This window comes from Syngnathus floridae, chromosome 5 (genome assembly GCF_059516105.1).
Source record: "Syngnathus floridae isolate MCC-2025c chromosome 5, RoL_Sflo_1.0, whole genome shotgun sequence".
Taxonomy (NCBI): Eukaryota; Metazoa; Chordata; class Actinopteri; order Syngnathiformes; family Syngnathidae; genus Syngnathus; species Syngnathus floridae.
The window spans coordinates 1,300,532-1,319,102 of record NC_142417.1 but is presented as its reverse complement, the minus strand read 5'-3'; the positions used below and the strand labels follow the sequence as shown (position 1 = coordinate 1,319,102).

The following is an 18,571-nucleotide window of genomic DNA, read 5'->3' as shown; positions in this document are numbered from 1 at the left end:
CCCTGGGGGGGACCAATAGTAAGTGTTACTGCATTCCCAAAGGGGGAGTTGCCGGAGGAAGACCGTTTAAAAGCGAGTGAGCGTTGAGTGGCCTCTTTCGAGACGCATCAATCAACATGATCCCAATTGTGTTGGCCTCAGTTCTCATTGCTGCTGGTAAGAACATCTGGGCTTCCTCACTTGTGTGTGTGTGTGGGGGGGGGGGGGCAGCCTCAGGCCTTTGACTTTAAGGACAAGGTATGCACTGCCTTGGTATCCAGCAGATGGCCCCAGATGGTCTTTTTTTTGTGTGTTGGTTTGTTTTATTTTTGGGCGTGGAGCAAGGTGGCCGAGTGGTCAAAGTTCAAGTTTGAATCTCGACTCCGGCTAATGATGTTCATTATGGTTTAAGGCCCGAGTGAATAGAAAAGTGAATGGTGTCATTTTACATGTTGGTAAAGTGAAGTTTACCTTAGAGATGAAAATTCAATTTTTTCTTTTTCTTTTTTTGCTTGTTTTTGCTAATTCTACCTCGCAACAAGTAGCTATGCAAATGAGTGTCACAAATAAGAGCAAAGATGGACGGACGGACCGATAAACAGATAGCTGGCTTAAAAAAAATGTTATTGATACATTGAGTATTGTTATTTCTGCTGCCTGGATTTCATTTGAATTTTTATTGCAATTTTTATTGCCCTACCATTGATTTAATAACACTGGTTAACGCATTTTTATATTTTTTTAATCGGACTTGCAAGTAAACTTTTATTGATATATTTGTTTGCACTGATTCAGAATCTGCTCCTCCTGTGATGTCATCGCTATAAACGCTATATTATATATTGTGCAATCTTTTATAAGTCAAACCATCTCAACAAGAACATTTACAAGAAATGTTTCTTCAACCTATTGCCCTTCACACGTCCTTTTCCCTCAGCCCTCGGGTGCGGCACGCCGCCCGTGGAGCCTCGGACCTCCCGTGTGGTCAACGGCGAAGACGCTAGGCCTCACAGCTGGCCTTGGCAGGTAACGCCAACGCACATCTGTCCGACGAGCTGGCAAGCGTCACGCGCCTGGCATCTGCTTCTTAGCTGACAGACTGAAGAGCTGCTCAAAGTGCAGTAATTAGATGTTTGCCTCTGAAATGAGCTGCCAAAAACCTTCTTGTGTCGGTGCAGATTTCTCTTCAGTATGAGAGGGATGGAGAGTGGAGGCACACTTGTGGCGGATCTCTGATTGCTGACAACTGGGTCATGACTGCCGCTCATTGCATCAAGTAGGAGAGCTAACTCACAATTGCAACCGTATAGACAGCTGACGCAAACGCGGCCTGCGACAAAAGGTCCTCGGGTTCGATTCTGGCATCATTTGTGGAGGAGGTTCTCTTGGAGAAGCAAAACTAACTTAAGTTCAAGGGTTGGGGGGAAGTCAATGCAGTGGCTTTCATTTTCGATTAATCGTATTCACGATACGCAGTGCTGCGACTGAATCGAATCAAATGGATTCAAACAGCATGCGTGTGTTTCTTTCTACAGCAAAAAGCTGTCCTACAGGGTGTTTGTGGGCAAACACAACCTGGTGGAGGAAGAGGCCGGCTCCAAGGCCATCCTGCCCGAGAAGATCATTGTGCACGAGAAATGGAACCCCATCTTTGTGGCTTTCGGGTAAGAAAAAAAAAAAGTGAAAATATGATTAAATGGGCTCCCAAGTAGCAGTTATTGAAATCCAAATTGTCCAAAAGTGTGATTTTTTGAATAACATCCTGGTGAGCGTTTCATTAAAAAGGGAAATTGGTTACTGCAAACCCAGCGTGTACATTTTAATTTGGGATTCAGTCCAAACAATGAATTTCCCTCTCATGCAGAAACGACATCGCCATGATCAAGCTGTCCGAGCCGGTGACTTTGAGCGACCAGGTTCAGCTGGCATGCGTTCCCCCTGCTGACACCCTCTTGACCAACCTCTACCCCTGTTACATCACTGGATGGGGTAGACTGTACAGTAAGTCAAGCCCCCCCCCCCCCCCCCTTGTTTTCTTCCAGGTGAGCATTTCTTCTTTTGGATCATGTCGAAACAAGCATCCCCGGCAATCCTCCTGAGTTGCCAGGAAAATAACACACATTAAATCCCATCAGAATCATTTCTGGCAGTTTAAGCTCCTAAATTGAACATTTGCGACTGCCCGTGGAAGCCGCTGGCGATGAGCTAGAACGCACGCGTGCGGTCGCTCACACGGTGCGATGTGTCTTCTAGCCGGAGGCCCGATTGCTGATAAGTTGCAGCAAGCTTTGATGCCGGTGGCTGACCACCCTACTTGCTCGCAGCCTGACTGGTGGGGCATCGCTGTCAGGACCAGCATGGTGTGTGCCGGTGGGGACGGAATCGTGGCTGGATGCAATGTAAGGGAATCATACCCAAAAATAAATACAATTTCAAATTATACACAATCAGAGACTTTGTGTAAACTATTTGTTGACAGCGATTATTTCGCTTCCTGCTATTTTTTTAAGACATTTCTTTATTTTGTACCTTCGTCATCCCTTGTCAGTGTGCATGTGTACCAGCAGAAGCAGCGGCAGAATAAAACATGATGTCTTGCTTCTCAGGGAGACTCAGGCGGACCTCTGAACTGTAAGAACATGGAGGGGACCTGGGAGGTCCACGGCATTGCCAGTTTTGTCTCCGGCTTGGGCTGCAACTATGCGAAGAAGCCCACCGTCTTCACCCGCGTGTCTGCCTTCAACGACTGGATTGATCAGGTACAGGCCGCACAAATTCTACTTTGCTTCATGTCACTTTTGCTTTTATTTTTTTTAACTACATTTTGAAATCTTTGTCTTTTAGGTTATGATGAACAACTAAAGAGAATGACGTGTCAATAAATCCACACAAGTCTGCATTCGTCTCGTGTGGTGATGTGATGTCATATTCAGAACGCGACACATGAGGTAAATGTCATCCATAGGCGCGTCTAGTCCATTTTTGGGGGGCGCTGAAGCACCCCATAAATAAATCCAAGCACCCACAACATTTAAGAAACATTGAGACTTTTTTTTTATATTGTATATCCTTTTTTTACAAGATAGAGAAGTGTAAAAATTGTATATATCGAGGTGCATATATATCTAGGAAGTCCCCTTTTGCCTCAAAATGGTTTGATCCACCCCATCCCTCCCACTTCTCGACTGAGCTTGGGGCGAGTACACACTCATCCAGTCATTATTCAGTCGTGTGATTTAGTGCACCACCTTGCTTAAAAAGGTCCCTTGGCATATTTCCCAACTTTTCCATTATCAATACATTATCATCATAACCGGGCCTAGTTTTTGCTGCGATTAAACGTAGGTCACCGTTTATTTGGTAGGGGATAGCTGACATTTTTTTCTGGCTACAACAATCTTCCATTTGCAACCCGATCACTTCCTGAGAGTATTCCAAGGAGCATCCCTATTACGAATGAGGGCATACAGTCTAACAAACGGTGGCTATAAATCAGCACGAAGTGATCAAATCTGCCTTCTGTACAAAACCTAGCAGCTGCGTATATTTTTTTATATCCACTATTGTTTTGCTCACATTCTTTGGTGGTGTGCAGGGGGATTTTTTACATGCGGAATTTGTGTCTTGGCTCAATAAAGGCTGCCATCCAGTGAATAAAGGATTGGACTAAACATTGAAGAACAATGACAACAATTATCCAGCAGGTGTCCTCACTCGCTTATCTTGTAAAATAGGCCCTGACTAGTTTTCACTGCCTATGATAACCTCCCAAAAAGTGAACAGATTGAGAACCGACAAACACGTGACGAGCTGCAAATTTTTCCCGAAAAAACAGGCTCGCTAAAACAACATCAGAGAATGGCGTCAGCTCCTTTATGAAACTGACCCTCGGTCTAAAATATGAGATTAATATCCCTCCATGGCGTGTCTTTATGAAAACCATAATGCTCAGCCGGGGAATCCGACCTCATATTCTTGTGATAACAAAAAATGAGGAGGGTGACAATGCCAAAGCTGAGATTAACACTTCTCTGGTTTATATGCCTCACTGTAATGAGCGTGCCGTGCCGTGCCGTGTGTGAGAGAGTCATGGTCTGAAATAATAACATTGATGAGAAAATGAAATAGTCTTCTGCCCAGCACATTCAATTGGTCACATTTGCAGCACCAATTTGACAGGGAAATTGACGACCAGGGCACGAGAGTTTGAAAGAGCAAGATAGGAGAATTAATTTATTAATTAATTAATTGGTGTGTGTGTGCGTGTGCGCGCGTGCGTGTGCACGGAAGTATAATGCGTGTGAAAAAAATGAGGTGTCCTTCAGTTTCGATCCTTATATAAAATAAAAATGAAAAAAAACGGCACTATTTATTGGTTCTAAAGTAATTTGGTTCAAAATGCAATGAAGTGAGCAACAATGTGCAACAGTGGTTAAAAGGGATATAATGTGCTTTAAGTGAAATCCTGACATTCATTTCGTTTTCAAAGTATGAAATGAATTATTTGCACATGTTTTTAACAGTTGCTACGAATGAATTTCTTCAGACTGAACCTTTTCACTCTTCAGCTGAATTTCTTGGAGAAGAGGTTGGTGGCCTCGAAAGAATGCTTTTGTCTGACTGGTTGAACTCGAAAACACACACACAGTGCGAAATGAGGACAGGGAACCATGCTGTTGTGCTCCATAGTAACCACGAAAAGGGGAAGGGAACTTGTCTGAAGGGGCTTAAATAAGAGACAAGTGATCTTCCATGCAGAATAGAAAGAATGATGTGTCATTTTATATTTCTTCTTTTTTAGTGCTGTGAAACTATTAAGCCACACAAAAAAAATGCTTTCAATATTTTCCCAGTCAAATTGCTCAAACTAAAATTTCAGTAATAGTAGTGCCGTTAAAGCAATCACCAAAACAATCTCTTTTTTTGTTGAGCCCAGAAATTCATTAAAAAAATACTGATTAAAGAAGATTATTGACAGTTTGGCGTCTTGTGTGTGGACTTTCACCAAAGTGTGAGGAGTGGATGGGATGTTCCAAGAGTGTACAGCTCAGTAGGGAGCATAGAGGGGGAGGGAGGGAGGTAGGGGGAGGAGGGTTTGTGTAGTGGGGGAGGGACCGTCCACTCATGCACATCCCCACACACAACCCGATCTCCCTGCAGCCTGTCAACAGTTACTGCGAAGCGACCGGGACTCCTCCGGGGATGACCGCCGGCTAGCGGCACCGACTTGGGCTCACTTGGTGACCTACTTTTACCCCCCCCAAGACTTTCTCATTTTCCTGTAGGTGAGTGGCTTGTGTTATGGACTGGTTGCTGACTATTTATGAGCTAGTACATGCTTTGCAGGAGAGACGGAGGACAATAAATTAAAAGGCAAGTTGGAGAAATATTTTGGGATACAAAAAGTATGCATGTCTTTTTGATCAGATTTTTCATAGCAATTATTGGGCATAGCAAGAGACAATGTGTAAGACTTTGTGTTCTGTTCACCTGTATAGTAGTTTTAAGAAACTTTTAACTTGTAACTTTTTTAGTTTTATTGTCAAGGATTTTTTTTTTAAAATGCGTGTTATTTGCAAACATATCCGGTAGCTATATAGAGCGAGACAAACCTGTTTTTCCAGATCAATGTAGACATCCTAATAACAAAACAAATAAGACAAAAACACTGTCGGTTAACCAACTGACAAATGTTTGTTTTAATTGCCATAGCTTTGTCAAAACGAATCCAATTGTAGCCTCCAACTTATGAATGACAACTCGTTGATCCAGTTCGACCACGAAAAACTGTGCGAGTTTTCCCTTCCTGCTAACAAAGTGATATTTGAATAAAGCAAGTCTGACTTGTGCATCTGACTTGCATGCATGCAGGTACTTTGTCACATGAGAGGAAGTTGTCTCGCTGTGCAATGGGGATGGATGCATTATGCAAAAGTTCACCTGATTAGCATGCTCGGCGCGAGTTGCACGCGCATTTGTACAAAGAGGGCATTCTCGGTCGCTGCTAATGTTTGCATTCATTTACATTCAATTATTAGCCTATGTGGGCATTCGCACAACGGCCGCTTCATTAAAGTGGAACGGAAAGACGCGCACATTGAGAACTCCTCACTGTGCATTGACAGTTTTCGAAACAAAAGCTGGAAGGGGAGTTATTGCGTAACAGGTGGACCGTTGCTATTTATATTGACCGGAGTCTCAGAGAGCATGCGCGCGTGGAATAATCGACATGTTTGTAGATGACTGATTTATGCACTTTAAATCACTTTTAAAGGCACTCATTGGAAAACTTTTGTAAAAAAAAAACAAAAAAAAACCTGTACATTAAATAATAATAATGATAATAATGACATTTAATTACAGCTCTTGTATTGGTCTGTTTAAATCCTGGAGGGGTACTTAATATTAGAATATTGTTTATTTTATTTATTTATTTAAATTATTTAATTATTATTTATAAATAAATAAATTAGAATATTGGTCATGTATTGTTTTATTTGTTTTATCTATTGTTTGTTTCAATATCCATCCATCCATGATATATGGGTCAGTTTCGAAACCAACAAGAAAACAAGCAACTGAAAACTTGCCTTATTTCCAAGTCTCTGTGGTGAAAACATACCCTGAGAAAGTTTCCACCCCATTGTAAATCCTTTTTATGCAATGAAGCTGTCACAAAAGATGTTCTTGTGTTACTTCTTACACGCACAAATGGATTGGAGTTGAGTGTCTGCAGGGATACGAGCACATTGGCCATGTGACAAACTTGGCTGAGACAAAGTAGTCTTTAGCGAGCTCATCTTTCTTGTGGACTCAGCGGATCCACGTGACAGGCCAACCCCGGCCAGACACATTTGCGTGTCTGTGGGCGCTTGTGTGTGTGTGCACGGGCCTGGAAATGAAAGGCATTGTCCTTTTCTTTCAGGCTCTCCATGTGGCACAGGAAGTGAATTTTGTGGAAGCCTCCACTGAGCTCTTCTCTCTCCCCGTTCTGGCTATGGAGCATGAAGTGAGGATGGGGCTGTCGGCGTGGGCCATCGCCGCCATCGTTTGCAACTCGGCGGTGGGCGTCCTCATCCTCATCCTCTTCGTCGTCCTGTACAAGGCCTGCCAGGTGCCATCCAAACCGGCGCCCGTCTTCACGTCCGAACCGGCGAAGAAGCAGCAGAAGTCTGAGCACAAGTATCTTCTAGCAGCCTGATGGTGACAAAGCGAACCAAAAAGGAGCTCCTCTTTTGTCTTATAATATTTCGAGGCTATCACCGTGCTGCAGCTTCGTGTGCAAAGACTCTAAGCAAGACCAAGCCGGCCGGCCCAATCCTCTTATCCCTGCGGTGCGTCTCTGGGATTGTCCATCTGTCAGTCTATTTGCTCTGCGGCTCCGCTCGTTTTGAGAGGAATACCACAAACTTGAGTGGTGGTGTTGGCTAGAAGGAGAAATCACACAAGAGTGAAAGCCTTTTTATTTATTTATTTTTTATAGACAGGAGTTCAACCTTTGCAAAAAAGTCCTGTGTGATAAATTGTGGGAGCAAATATTACTTTGTCTTAATGTGCCTTACTTTGATTGCTGCCGTTTATTCAGTGTACTGGCAATAATAGACAGAGCAAAGCAGTACGTTTTTTTATTGCGCATTAATCAGGACAAGATGTCATATTCATTTATAACCGACACTCGTTAAATGATGTCTTCACGAGAAATCAGTTTGGGAATTGTATGTTGAGTTTCCAAGTTTATAACTCGCCGATTTTCATTGTAATAGACTCCATAAAAAACGGTCGCAGTACATTCCATCAACACGGCGGACATGCTAAAAGATTTATTAGAAGCAATTTTTTTCCATTAGGGTGAAATAAAGCATTTCAAAGACAGCCAGTTGTTTTCACATTTTGTTAACAATGAATTAAAGCCTCAATTCTGACAACTAATTTTAGAGCAATACTCCTTTTGGGTGCTTATTATGGCAGATGTCATGATATCATCTGGAGGAGACGAGGCATTTCCTGTCTGGGATACAAATCTTTAGCAGTCTCGTTAAACATGCGCAGTAGCTCTTCTTCTCTTCTGGGGTAGATAGGGCCAAGTTGGGGCGGCGTTGAGCTGGTTTAGTGTTTGAGATTTTGTAGGTTGTTAACTGGACCCATGTTACCGCTCTTCAAACTTGAGCATTATTTTCTTTGCAAAGGCTAACATTTTTACGCAGCTTTTGTCTTGGAGATTTTGCAATAGTGCAGCAGAGCAGCAGCCTATTTTTCCTCCTGTCCCCGCTGACTCCTTGCCCTCTGTTTGGCCTCCAACACTGTCTTGTAACTGGACCAGCGCCAGAACTTTGCAAAGGGGCCAACGCAGTCGGATTTACTGATCTGCTTCAAAGTGGCACGCGTGGTTGTGAAGGTCAGCACGTTCCGACTCAGTGCGGCGCGTGAACCGCCGCGCTGATCTTGATAAATGCTTATTGATTCTCACAGCTAGAAAAAGAAATAGTTTATGATTCACTCTAGTGCTGCACCAAATGGAGGAAAATTATAAATGAACATTCATCTCTTCCTGTGCTCCAGTGCGCTGTAATCGCTCCACCTTGGGAGAGAGCTATGTGGTCCGGACGATGTTTATGGCGACTGGAGATTAGGCCCTCGCCATTAGTCACCACTTCCTTACATCTCAAGAGCCGCCCGGCCCACACGGGGCAATTTCTGTCGACTTGTCCCGATGTGAGCTGAGATGAAAGAGAGTCAGTGAACTCACCACGGTGTTACGTAATGAGCGGGGGAAATAGCATGTAGAGATTACTAATAAACATTGGCCATAGGGCCAGTAATCTGCAGCTCCATCTGGACCCCTGGAGGGCTTTGCGTAACCTACATCATCACAATAGAGATAAAAAATGAATCTATCTTTTCGGTCATGCATGTGCGCACTTACCCTGGAGCTCAATGTTGGAAATGCAATTTGTTCCATGCTTATACTGACACAAAGACATGCAAATTGTGGGCGTGTGCTATGTTGCTTGTTCCATCTATGAATAATTAATAACAAACTGTAATCACTTTTAATCAGATTTTAAAACCTGGGCCCCCACAGAGTTGCCAGCACGCATTCAACAAAGAAGGTCATTAAAGTCTTTTTCACAACAGCTCATGGGGAGATGTTATTCAAATTAATTTTGTGATCTACATATGGCTTTAAAGGAGACATACTGTTAACATTTATTTATTTATTTATTTATTTATTTATTTATTTATTTATTTATTTATTTATTTATTGCAATTTTGCTTACTTATTCATCACAGAATGTGAGTATATACTTTTGCCAAAAAAAAAAACCTTCTCAACAATGGTGGCAGAATTGTTGAACGAGACTGCCTCCTGTTGGCTCACGTGTGAACTACACATCACCGTCTGCTAGTTGTGAATTGCCTCAGTGAACTGCTGAGACGCACAGAACACGATGCTGCTGTCCTCTGCCGGTTAACGTGCAAACTAACAAGTCTTGATCTCCATTCATCCATCAGATTTCTATCTCACTGGAAGCTCTCCCAGTTGACTTATGGTGGGCACGACGTGACTGATCGCCTATCAATCACAGTGAATGTGGCACTGAGATGAGCCCAAGCCAGTAGCTTTGATTAGAATGTTTAAAATGAAGTGCTTTTGGGAAGTCATCTGTCAGAAAGGCACACCATGATTTATCCCATGAAATTTTTGCAAGGCTTCTTTGCCTAAGCTTGTGACTCGTGAGAGCATCCTCTGTATGTTTTTGTACAATACTTAATTAAAGTAAAACAGACTTTTATCAACATTTCAAAAGATAGCAACAGGCAAGGATTTGTCATATTTGAATCCCTAAAGCACCACTAGGAAGCATTGGAGCTACTGTATTATTTTTTTTTATTATCTGTTAATGATTTAAGCTTTTGCCAGTTTCACAAAACGATATCACAATATAAATGTTATCAATCAAGATGAATACCACACATAAATATCTCTATCGTGCATTTTTGTTGATAGTAAATGACTAATGTTAACGCATGTGATGGGCCTCTGTTGAGTCCTCGAACCTCAGCTTGGTCCACCATATCCGGAAGTGGGTGGCGGCCCAGCCCGGCAGTCACCCCATAGTCGACATTAGCATCAGCTGGGATGAAGCGCACTTCCGTGGGGGAGCAGGAGTTAGTATTATTTCTCGTCTGATCGGACCCCACGGGCATCACATTCCCAACGCGATCTGATCGTGGACTGCGTCGTCGTCGTCTTGGGCGAAAAGGAGGCGACATGATGGAGGAGATCGACCGATTCCAAGTGCCCAACGTCGTGCAGGAGGCGGAGATGCAGCCTCTGGTACGACGCCACAATTGGCATCATTTGTGTTTTCTCCTGATTCAAATACATTGATTGCTAACGCGCTTGGCCTCGCTGTGCAAAATCACAAGATTCGATCGGGTTGTGGTAAATGAGCGGACGATGTGTCAAAGCAAACATTTTTTTGTGACAATGTGAAATGAAGTAGTGCTTTATGTTAAATGTCATTGTGGGTCTAACGTGGTGTGTAGCGAGCCGCAATCGTCACGTCCACATCATCATCTTCATCTTCATCCACATCACCAGCATCCACGCACGCAGCAACTTGCTCCTGCGTGTGATGGCGTTGATGATTTGGAGCTTAAAAGATATTGGCGCCGTGGGGCTGTTATTGTAGTTCACACAGCGCGTTGTACGTCATGACTCATGTCTGCTCACTGTCGGGAGTCGCTGTGAGTTCGAGTCCCGCATATGACGGTGACAACAAAAAAAAACGTCTATTCACTCTTGCTTTTTTTTTTTAAACTATCTATGAAATCCTACTTTGAAACCCTAACCATACTTGAAAACCCTACTTGAAAACCCTAACCCTAGTTTGAACCACTGACCCTCTTTTGAGACCCTACTTTGAAACGCTGACCTTAGTTTAAAACCCTAACCCTACATTGAAACCCTGACCCTACTTTGAAAACCTGGCCCTACTGAAATGACCTCAATTAGTTTTCCAGCCCTAACTGTAACATTTCATCTCGACACAGCCATTATTGACTTATGTGTATTTGTCTTCTCATGTTGCCAGGACCCAGCCTCCTCCACGGCCTCGGAGGCTGACTCGGACACCAGAGAGGGCGAACCCGTCACCCTCAACTACAAGCCCTCCCCCCTCCAGATGAAAATAGGTGAGCATTGATAGCATCGCTTGAGAACATCGTGTTAATGCTTTGGCGACATGTCCAGTTTTTGTTCTACCTTTGCCCCGCCATTGTAATCCAATGATGTCGAGTTGCTATAAATATACATGGACAGCAGCTTGGATGAAGTCCAATGTATTAGTTGTCAATCTTTTTAAACTGTTGTCTCTCATCGTGCAGCGTCGCCAAGATGAAGCACGAATTACGGCCAGAGTCACACTTAATTGTACTCTGTCTAATCCAAATGTCACAACTATCAGCCAATGTTCTTTATGACGTAAACTCCATTCTTCAGTGACCTTTCAAATAAAGCCATTCAAAAAGTGCAACGTCACTTTTCCCTCACAATTGCATCAAGTTTCATTAGGGACATGACAAGTCGCTAGCGAGCAAGAGCCAATAAATGAGAATCTGAAATTGGAAAATGTCACATTGTGAATATATTTCAGTGAATAGATGAGAACAGTAAAAAAATAAAATAGAGACAAGCCTTCACTTGCTGCTCAAGCACTTGCTGCTTCGGTTCCTCTGATGGTGAAAATGACAATTTGCTTTTACGATTATCACAAAGTAGCAAGAGAAACCCAATTCCCTTTTCTCATCATCACACTTCCTGATGAGCGCCGGTTTTAATTACGTTAATCTTATTCCGCTCGTGAGTCGTTACACAAGGGCATTGGAGAAACAGCCCAAATCTGTAAAAACAAAAAAAAAGACCAATGCGTGTGTATCTGTGTGACAAAGAAGCCAAGGTCGCCGACCTTCATTACTTGGAAGCGCTCTATTGAAGCCAATGTCGTGTGTGTGGCGCAGAGAAACAGAGAGAGCTCGCCAGGAAGGGCTCGTTGAAGAACGGCAACGTCGTGGGCAGTCCCGTCAACAACCAACCCAAGAAGAACAACGTCATGGCCAGAACCCGGTGAGCAGAACAATCATGACTGACAATCTGTGAAGTTCTCCGTTCAGTCTGTTCTCCTATTGACGTCCGAGTTGTGTTTCCTTGAGCTGCTATCCATCATCCATTATGCGGCCCGCCCGGTCACATGGGCTCTTAGGAGGAAGCGTTTCATCGATCGAGACTTTCCGAGACGTCTGCTTTCTCGCTACGTCTGCAGTCCTAGCCGCCCCCAAATGCTTCCGTCTTATCTCCGCTTCTCGCTAACAGGTTGGTAGTGCCCAATAAAGGCTACTCCTCGTTAGACCAGAGTCCAGACGAGAAGCCCTTGGTTGCGTTGGACACAGACAGGTGAGCTCCGTCCGTCTGTCGGGGTTTTAAATTGTGGCCACGCTGAAGAACGATGCTTCTTTTCAGTGACGATGACTTTGACATGTCGAGATACTCATCGTCCGGATACTCCTCTGCTGAGGTGAGTTCAGATAGACATCGTCGGCGTGCAATTTATATCGTCTATATTTTATGATATTAGAGAGTTTCGACATGGCAAGATTTTTTTAATTCAATGGTGAAAAAGTTTGCAAAAATCACACCAGTCACTAAATTTGTAAACATGACCTGCGTCTCTTGCAGCAAATCAACCAAGATCTCAACATCCAGCTGCTGAAGGACGGTTACCGCTTGGATGAGATACCGGATGACGAGGACCTGGATCTGATCCCGCCTAAATCGGTTAACCCGACCTGCATTTGCTGCCAGGCAAGCCCCTCCACTACCTGTCACATTCAGTAACCCCTCCCTCTCTTAACCCAATGTTCATTTTCTTCGCGGTGAGGCACGGTAAGAAATATACGACCAACTGAAATGTGCTAGAATAGGAATGACCAATTTATTAATTCATGAAATGTTTTGGTTAAAACAGTGGGAGGGAAAATGATGAGGCTAGTCTGATATTCACAAGTCACAAAGAGTTGGCAAGATTGAGATTTGGGGTGTAACTTCAGGTTGAACCTAAAATGCACTTCCATCCATCCATTCATCCATCCATCCATCCATCTTCTTGATGGGTGAGTTTAATTGGCCGAGAGGTTGTTGCCAATGATAGCCTCATTTATTGACTAAACGTCTGTGTCAGAGACTCTCCACGCTTCACTTTTTGGCCACAGATACACATGAATTATAACTATAGTGGAATATTATAAAATAAATATTTAATTTTGTAGTTGAGCTGTAAAGATTGTAGCGCCTTTTTTTTTTTTGTTTCATCCTGAAAAGTCACCCCAAAGCTGAACATGCTTTTTTTTTTTTCTGCTAGTGCTGGTGTTTTCCTCCTATGGCAGGACATGCACTTCTCAATCAACATAATCTTAAATGATATTACTGACTCAGCTGCTCCGCTTAGTTAACATACGGTTTACAATTTTAACTACTGTTGCCATGAGTTTAATCGGTGTGTGTTGAAGAGGCAAATGAGTACTGTAGCCCCCCCCCCCCCCCCCCCCCCCCCCCCCCCCCCCGATTCACCTTCTCTGTCCTCCTGGTTTTGACCTTCACCCTAAAATGAACCCTAACCTAGCTGAAGAACAAATTGAAAAGGGAAGTTAGGAAGGACCATTTGCACATTTCATTTCTGCCCTTCCCAGCATGTTTGGACTGTGTGTTGCATTATTTTAAATGTGTTTGCACCTTTTTAGGCCTTTTTTCTTGCACAGCAGCGACACGGTTTCCCCGTTAGTATTAAAAAAAAGTATATAAATATAAAGAAAGGGAGATTGCTGTCTACAGGCGTGAAGCCAAAGGACAAAGTATTTCATGTCTTCTCCACCTTTAAACGTTTGTACATTTTATAGTGTCCATCATCAGACACAGACAGGATTTGACTTGTGTCTTTGCACACACATACTACACACACACACACACACACACACATGCATGCATGTACTGTACATAACTTTCCATGCCAATGTGAATAGTCGGTGGGAAATTGTGGGTCTTGCAGCTTCAGTTACTGACCTAGCCCCCTTAAAGAAACTGATTATTTGCAGTTAGAGTTGCCTTAAGTACAAACAAGCTAACTATAATTGTGCATTATTTATTGCCATGATGTTGCCATGTTGTTAGTTGATTCTAATGAGCAATCTGTAACTTGATTTTGGTTTTAACCTTCAATCGTCAGCGTCAATTGTTTTTCCTTTTATAATGAATCGTTTTAGTTTCAAAACCATTTCCATTATGGTATTTAACATTGTTATGTGTGGTGTATGAGAACACAAAATAAAAACAACTAATCATGTGAGAGTATGTATATGGAGAAGTAGGCCAGGATTAGGAAGAACATTCTTTTTAATGTTAAATCTGAGGCTTAATTATTACAATGCCATGTCTAACGCATTTACATAGTCAATTTGAAGTCACCCTCAGTACAGTACAATAGCATCATGATGGCTTCAACCCGAAAGGCACCAACACTGAATCACAGATGTCGTTATAACAGAAAAAAATTCACAAGTCTTGAGAATTTGTAAAAAAAATTTGCAGTGGCGTGATGCGTCATTAAAAACATAAAACCAGTACGATGACAAAAACAACATACTGAACAAATAAGACATTTGCTACACGATGGAATTGATTTCTGAACTAAATGAAGGGTGCATTCACAATTGCATCGTTTGGCTCAATTATAACGCACCCGGCTTCATTTTAGTGGTGGGCGGATCGATCCTAAAGTATTGATATCGATGTGTTATTCTAATTATGTTCTCGCTTTTAACAGATCAAATCAAAAGTCACAAAAACATCATTGGAAATTTGATGCAGCTACCTTAATAATTGTAAAGTATTGGTATCGCTAGATGTGCTGGCCCTGTGTTTCGATACCAAAATAGTTTCGCACACCACTAATTTGTTTTTGTGATGCATTTGTGACTACACACAAGCGAACCTTGGTGCGGACCAAAAAACAAAAACGGACCGACACCCACTTTTTGAAGGATTTAGCATTGCAAAACGTGGATTGAATTAGACTCTCTTGCAAAATTATTTTGCAGGTCTAATATTCAGAGCAAGAATGCAGCACCAAATAAAAAAAGTCTGCTTATGGTCCGGACCAAAAGAATTTTCTGGCGTAAAGACAGTCCCAGACAGATAAGAAGGTGACATGTTGTGCTTCAACATCACCACTAGGAGGCGCAAAATGTTCATGGAAACATCCCTGACAGAATACAACGTGGGCAAACAAGCCAAAGTGTGCTGGCTGGAACTTTTGGTCAGACAAGTCACTTAATCTTCACTCTAGATTGCTGAACACCAGTGTGAACAAAATGATGACCAAATATTCCTTTCGATAGTGGCGAGGTGGGGGAAGGCACAGTCCTTAAGTAAAGAAGACCTGTTTTCTTGGAATTGCTAATAAACTTAGTATTTGCCTTGACCGTTGCGTTAGCTAAGTCTCGTCAAGGTATTCTCAATGCATTTTTGTTCGGTTTCTTCATAGGAGGTCACTCTGTAATGGGCTAAATTCGGATCTATATAATAATGATCTCATTCCTCTCGAATAACTAAAGGCTAAATAGTCAATTTCCCCTCTATGTACATAGTAATACTGTTCTATTGTATATACGCATTATATTTAATACTCAAACTTGTGTGTGTGTGTGTATATATATATATATACACACACACACCCTATTTATTCCCTTTCTGTTATGACGTGGAGCTGACTTATGTCCACATTACTAAACAGTGTCAGTGAGAGCTGACAATGCTACAGACCATTTTCTATAGAGCGATACAACTTTGGACGACTGGTGGGGCGCACCATAAACAAGTCACTGGCTGTTAGCGGGGCACAGAGACACAATTTAATGGACCTAACATGCGGCTTTTTGGAATGTGGGATACCAGCTATGCTAACCCCCACACAAGATTCGAAACCAGAACCTCAGAAGTACAATGTAGATAGATAAGCACGATTCCATTGCACTGCTTGATGTTATGACTCATTTCAAAATAAACACACTAGGTCAACCTGACGAGAGAATTTTGTATAAATACTTGTCACGTTGGTATAGAATGGAAACGACTGAGAGAACCTTTGCGGTAGCGGGGCGGCACACAAGTGTCCATGTGGGTGTGTCGGCCTCCGTTTCATACCCCATGAGGGCTTTGGTCTCCGGAGTCTGACGATGACACGGAGATGGAGCTGCGGCGTCTCTTGGCGGCGCTGGCGCCCAGCAGCATGCTGGGATGGAAGCCGGCGTGGCGGCGGGCGTGCTTGGTCAGGTGGTCGCTCCTCATGAAGCACTTGTCGCACAGCGGACAGGTGAAGCGCTTCTCGCCCGTGTGCGTGCGGTAGTGGCGGGTCAGCTCGTCCGAGCGGGAGAATTTCTTGCCGCAGGCTGGCCAGGTGCACTCGAACGGACGCTCGCCTGAGGAAGAACACGTTTTTAGATCCAGTAAGATGTGACTCACTTTTTTTTTGTGTTGTTCAAAACTAAACAAAAGTGTGTATCAAACTGGAAAGCCCCTTGCAATAATCAATAACTGCAGTTTTTAGACAGATCAATCTTGTTTAGTGGTTCTTCAGAAAATAAAGGATGAAGCAATTCTCATGCAAGCACAGTACAAACTGTTTTTCTGTCTCCGTGCACAAACATATGGTGTTTGTGTTTGTGCGTGAGCGCGCGTTTTCTAGGAACAGAATCAGAACACGTTCATTTAAGAACAAGTGAGTCATGATAACAGCAATGAGCTTTTTTTTTTTTTTTTAAAGCACGAAAACCACAGTCTCCTCCCCCGCCCGCCACGTGCGCCACTGCACCACGTGTTTTCTCTTGTTTACAACCACGCGCGTGAGGGAAGGGCGGGGGTGCATGACGTATGCGGAAGAGGCGGGGTCTTCGTTTTGACCACGATCACAATAAACTTCTAAAAAGGAGGACGATGATTTGATTTCACACTCTGGTTGGTTTAACATCACGTAGGCTTGGACGGCCCAAGTGGGCCACGAGAGACGGCTCGCACAGGCGCCAAATCAACGACAACGTGTCGGAAATCCCACGCATCAGCGAGTAAGGGGGCCTGGCCCCGTGTGGCGACTGATATTGGTCCATATGAAAAATACAAATGGAGCCCTCCGCCCCAAACAAGTATAGGGTTTGTTAAATTTCTTTTTCCCTCTCCAATGCATCTTGTCTGCCCCTCGGGTCAAAAAACGCCCCGACATAGATAAAACATACACGCACGCGCAGACACTCCTCACCTCTTCCTCCTCCCGCTCCCACTGGCTGAGCACGATGCTTCCTATTATTAGTTATCGTTATCGCACGATCATGTCACGACATGTTCTCACGAAGCTTTATATCGTGACCCAGTGACGTCACAACGTATAGCTATTTGAACAGTGACGTCAACAATAGAACTACTGATAACAGGGCGGATCCATTAAAAAATAAAAACATAGAGAACCGGCCAGGTGAGATTTACGTACCGGTATGCACCCTCAAGTGGGCTTTAAGGTGGGACGACTTTCCGTACATTTTGCCACAGCCGCTAAAGGGGCAGCGGTGTCTCTTCTCGGAGGACTCTTGCGGCTTCTCCGCCCTCCTCTTGCTCTCGACCGGCTTCTCCTTGTCGTCCTTGTGCACGGCGTCAGGCCGACATTTGTTCAGATCCAACAGAATCATCGCCACCATGAGCAAAGTTCGGTTCTCTTGGTTATCTTTGAGCGCGTTGTCCATTCGGACCGGAGGCGCTCGCGCGAGGACAGAGTCCGCAGAGACCTCGGACATGACCGCTGCTGGAAGGTTGCACTGGCGGAGATTGAGAGTTGTTGCAAAAAAAGAAAAACAATCTCCACCCGGTGAAGAGGAGCTGGTGTGGTTGATCCTCCACACACGTGCCGGCCGGCGACAATGTGACTGTCCCGCAATGAGTGTGGGCCGTTCGAAATGAGACAAAACAAACACTCTCAGTCGACAGAAGCGCAACTGTGAAGAGTTTTCTTCTATTCTCTCTGTGTATTTTGCCGTTCAGGCAGCTTCCACGGCATCTAATCGAATGTCCTGCACACACGCGTCAACTTGTTTTCTCCGCTTGCTAGTGTTGGCTCGTGAGTGAACGATGGGTTCAAAAGAACGAATCTTTTCAGTGAACGAGAGTGAACGAATCACTTCCTAAAGTGATTCGTTCTTTTTTCCAGTTCATATGACTTCAACCAGTAGATGTCGGTAATGCCCATTGAAGCTGGTGCCACCTCGCCGTAAAACCAAACGAAGAAGAAAATGACGTAACTTCCCCTTCACGGACGAGTCGTGAGTTGTATTTCCCGGTCACCAACGAACGAATCTGCTTGCCAAGGAAAGAAAGAACCACTGACTGAAACGCCACTTCTTTTATGTGCGTTTTCTCCAAGCTAACGGCTAACTTTATTGCATGAAGGGATGCGCCGTTATGCAACAACGGGGAGATTATGCTTCTCTTTGGGTA

The 18,571-nt window shown here is 43.6% G+C and overlaps 3 protein-coding genes across 3 annotated transcripts; 2 read left to right on the top strand and 1 right to left on the bottom strand.

Annotated features, from left to right (window-relative positions):
* Window positions 1-42: 42 nt before the first annotated feature.
* ela3l (elastase 3 like) lies at window positions 43-2,878 on the top strand. Its single transcript, XM_088377455.1, has 8 exons — window positions 43-156; window positions 917-1,005; window positions 1,158-1,255; window positions 1,515-1,643; window positions 1,844-1,980; window positions 2,233-2,378; window positions 2,586-2,738; window positions 2,824-2,878. The coding sequence occupies exons 1-8, from the start codon at window positions 117-119 to the stop codon at window positions 2,839-2,841; spliced, it is 810 nt and encodes a 269-aa protein (XP_088233581.1). The 5' UTR covers window positions 43-116; the 3' UTR covers window positions 2,842-2,878.
* A 7,165-nt stretch (window positions 2,879-10,043) lies between these two features.
* Window positions 10,044-14,378, top strand: fam219ab (family with sequence similarity 219 member Ab). The gene is made up of 6 exons (XM_088377457.1): window positions 10,044-10,318; window positions 11,079-11,178; window positions 12,004-12,109; window positions 12,356-12,436; window positions 12,503-12,557; window positions 12,719-14,378. Exons 1-6 carry the CDS (start codon window positions 10,253-10,255, stop codon window positions 12,875-12,877), a joined length of 567 nt encoding a protein of 188 aa, XP_088233583.1. The 5' UTR covers window positions 10,044-10,252; the 3' UTR covers window positions 12,878-14,378.
* A 32-nt stretch (window positions 14,379-14,410) lies between these two features.
* Window positions 14,411-18,207, bottom strand: klf9 (Kruppel like factor 9). The gene is made up of 2 exons (XM_088377456.1): window positions 17,574-18,207; window positions 14,411-16,512 (listed from the first exon to the last, which is right to left on the bottom strand). Exons 1-2 carry the CDS (start codon window positions 17,872-17,874, stop codon window positions 16,232-16,234), a joined length of 582 nt encoding a protein of 193 aa, XP_088233582.1. The 5' UTR covers window positions 17,875-18,207; the 3' UTR covers window positions 14,411-16,231.
* Window positions 18,208-18,571: the final 364 nt, after the last annotated feature.

Coding starts and splice junctions, on each gene's coding strand:
- ela3l (XM_088377455.1), top strand. CDS start 117: ATGATCCCAATTGTGTTGGCCTCAGTTCTCATTGCTGCTG. Junction 1,006..1,157: donor CTCACAGCTGGCCTTGGCAG/GTAACGCCAACG, acceptor GTGTCGGTGCAG/ATTTCTCTTCAGTATGAGAG. Junction 2,379..2,585: donor GAATCGTGGCTGGATGCAAT/GTAAGGGAATCA, acceptor CTTGCTTCTCAG/GGAGACTCAGGCGGACCTCT.
- fam219ab (XM_088377457.1), top strand. CDS start 10,253: ATGATGGAGGAGATCGACCGATTCCAAGTGCCCAACGTCGTGCAGGAG. Junction 11,179..12,003: donor CCCCCTCCAGATGAAAATAG/GTGAGCATTGAT, acceptor TGTGTGGCGCAG/AGAAACAGAGAGAGCTCGCC. Junction 12,558..12,718: donor CCGGATACTCCTCTGCTGAG/GTGAGTTCAGAT, acceptor CGTCTCTTGCAG/CAAATCAACCAAGATCTCAA.
- klf9 (XM_088377456.1), bottom strand. CDS start 17,874: ATGTCCGAGGTCTCTGCGGACTCTGTCCTCGCGCGAGCGCCTCCGGTC. Junction 16,513..17,573: donor CCACTTGAGGGTGCATACCG/GTACGTAAATCT, acceptor GTTCTTCCTCAG/GCGAGCGTCCGTTCGAGTGC.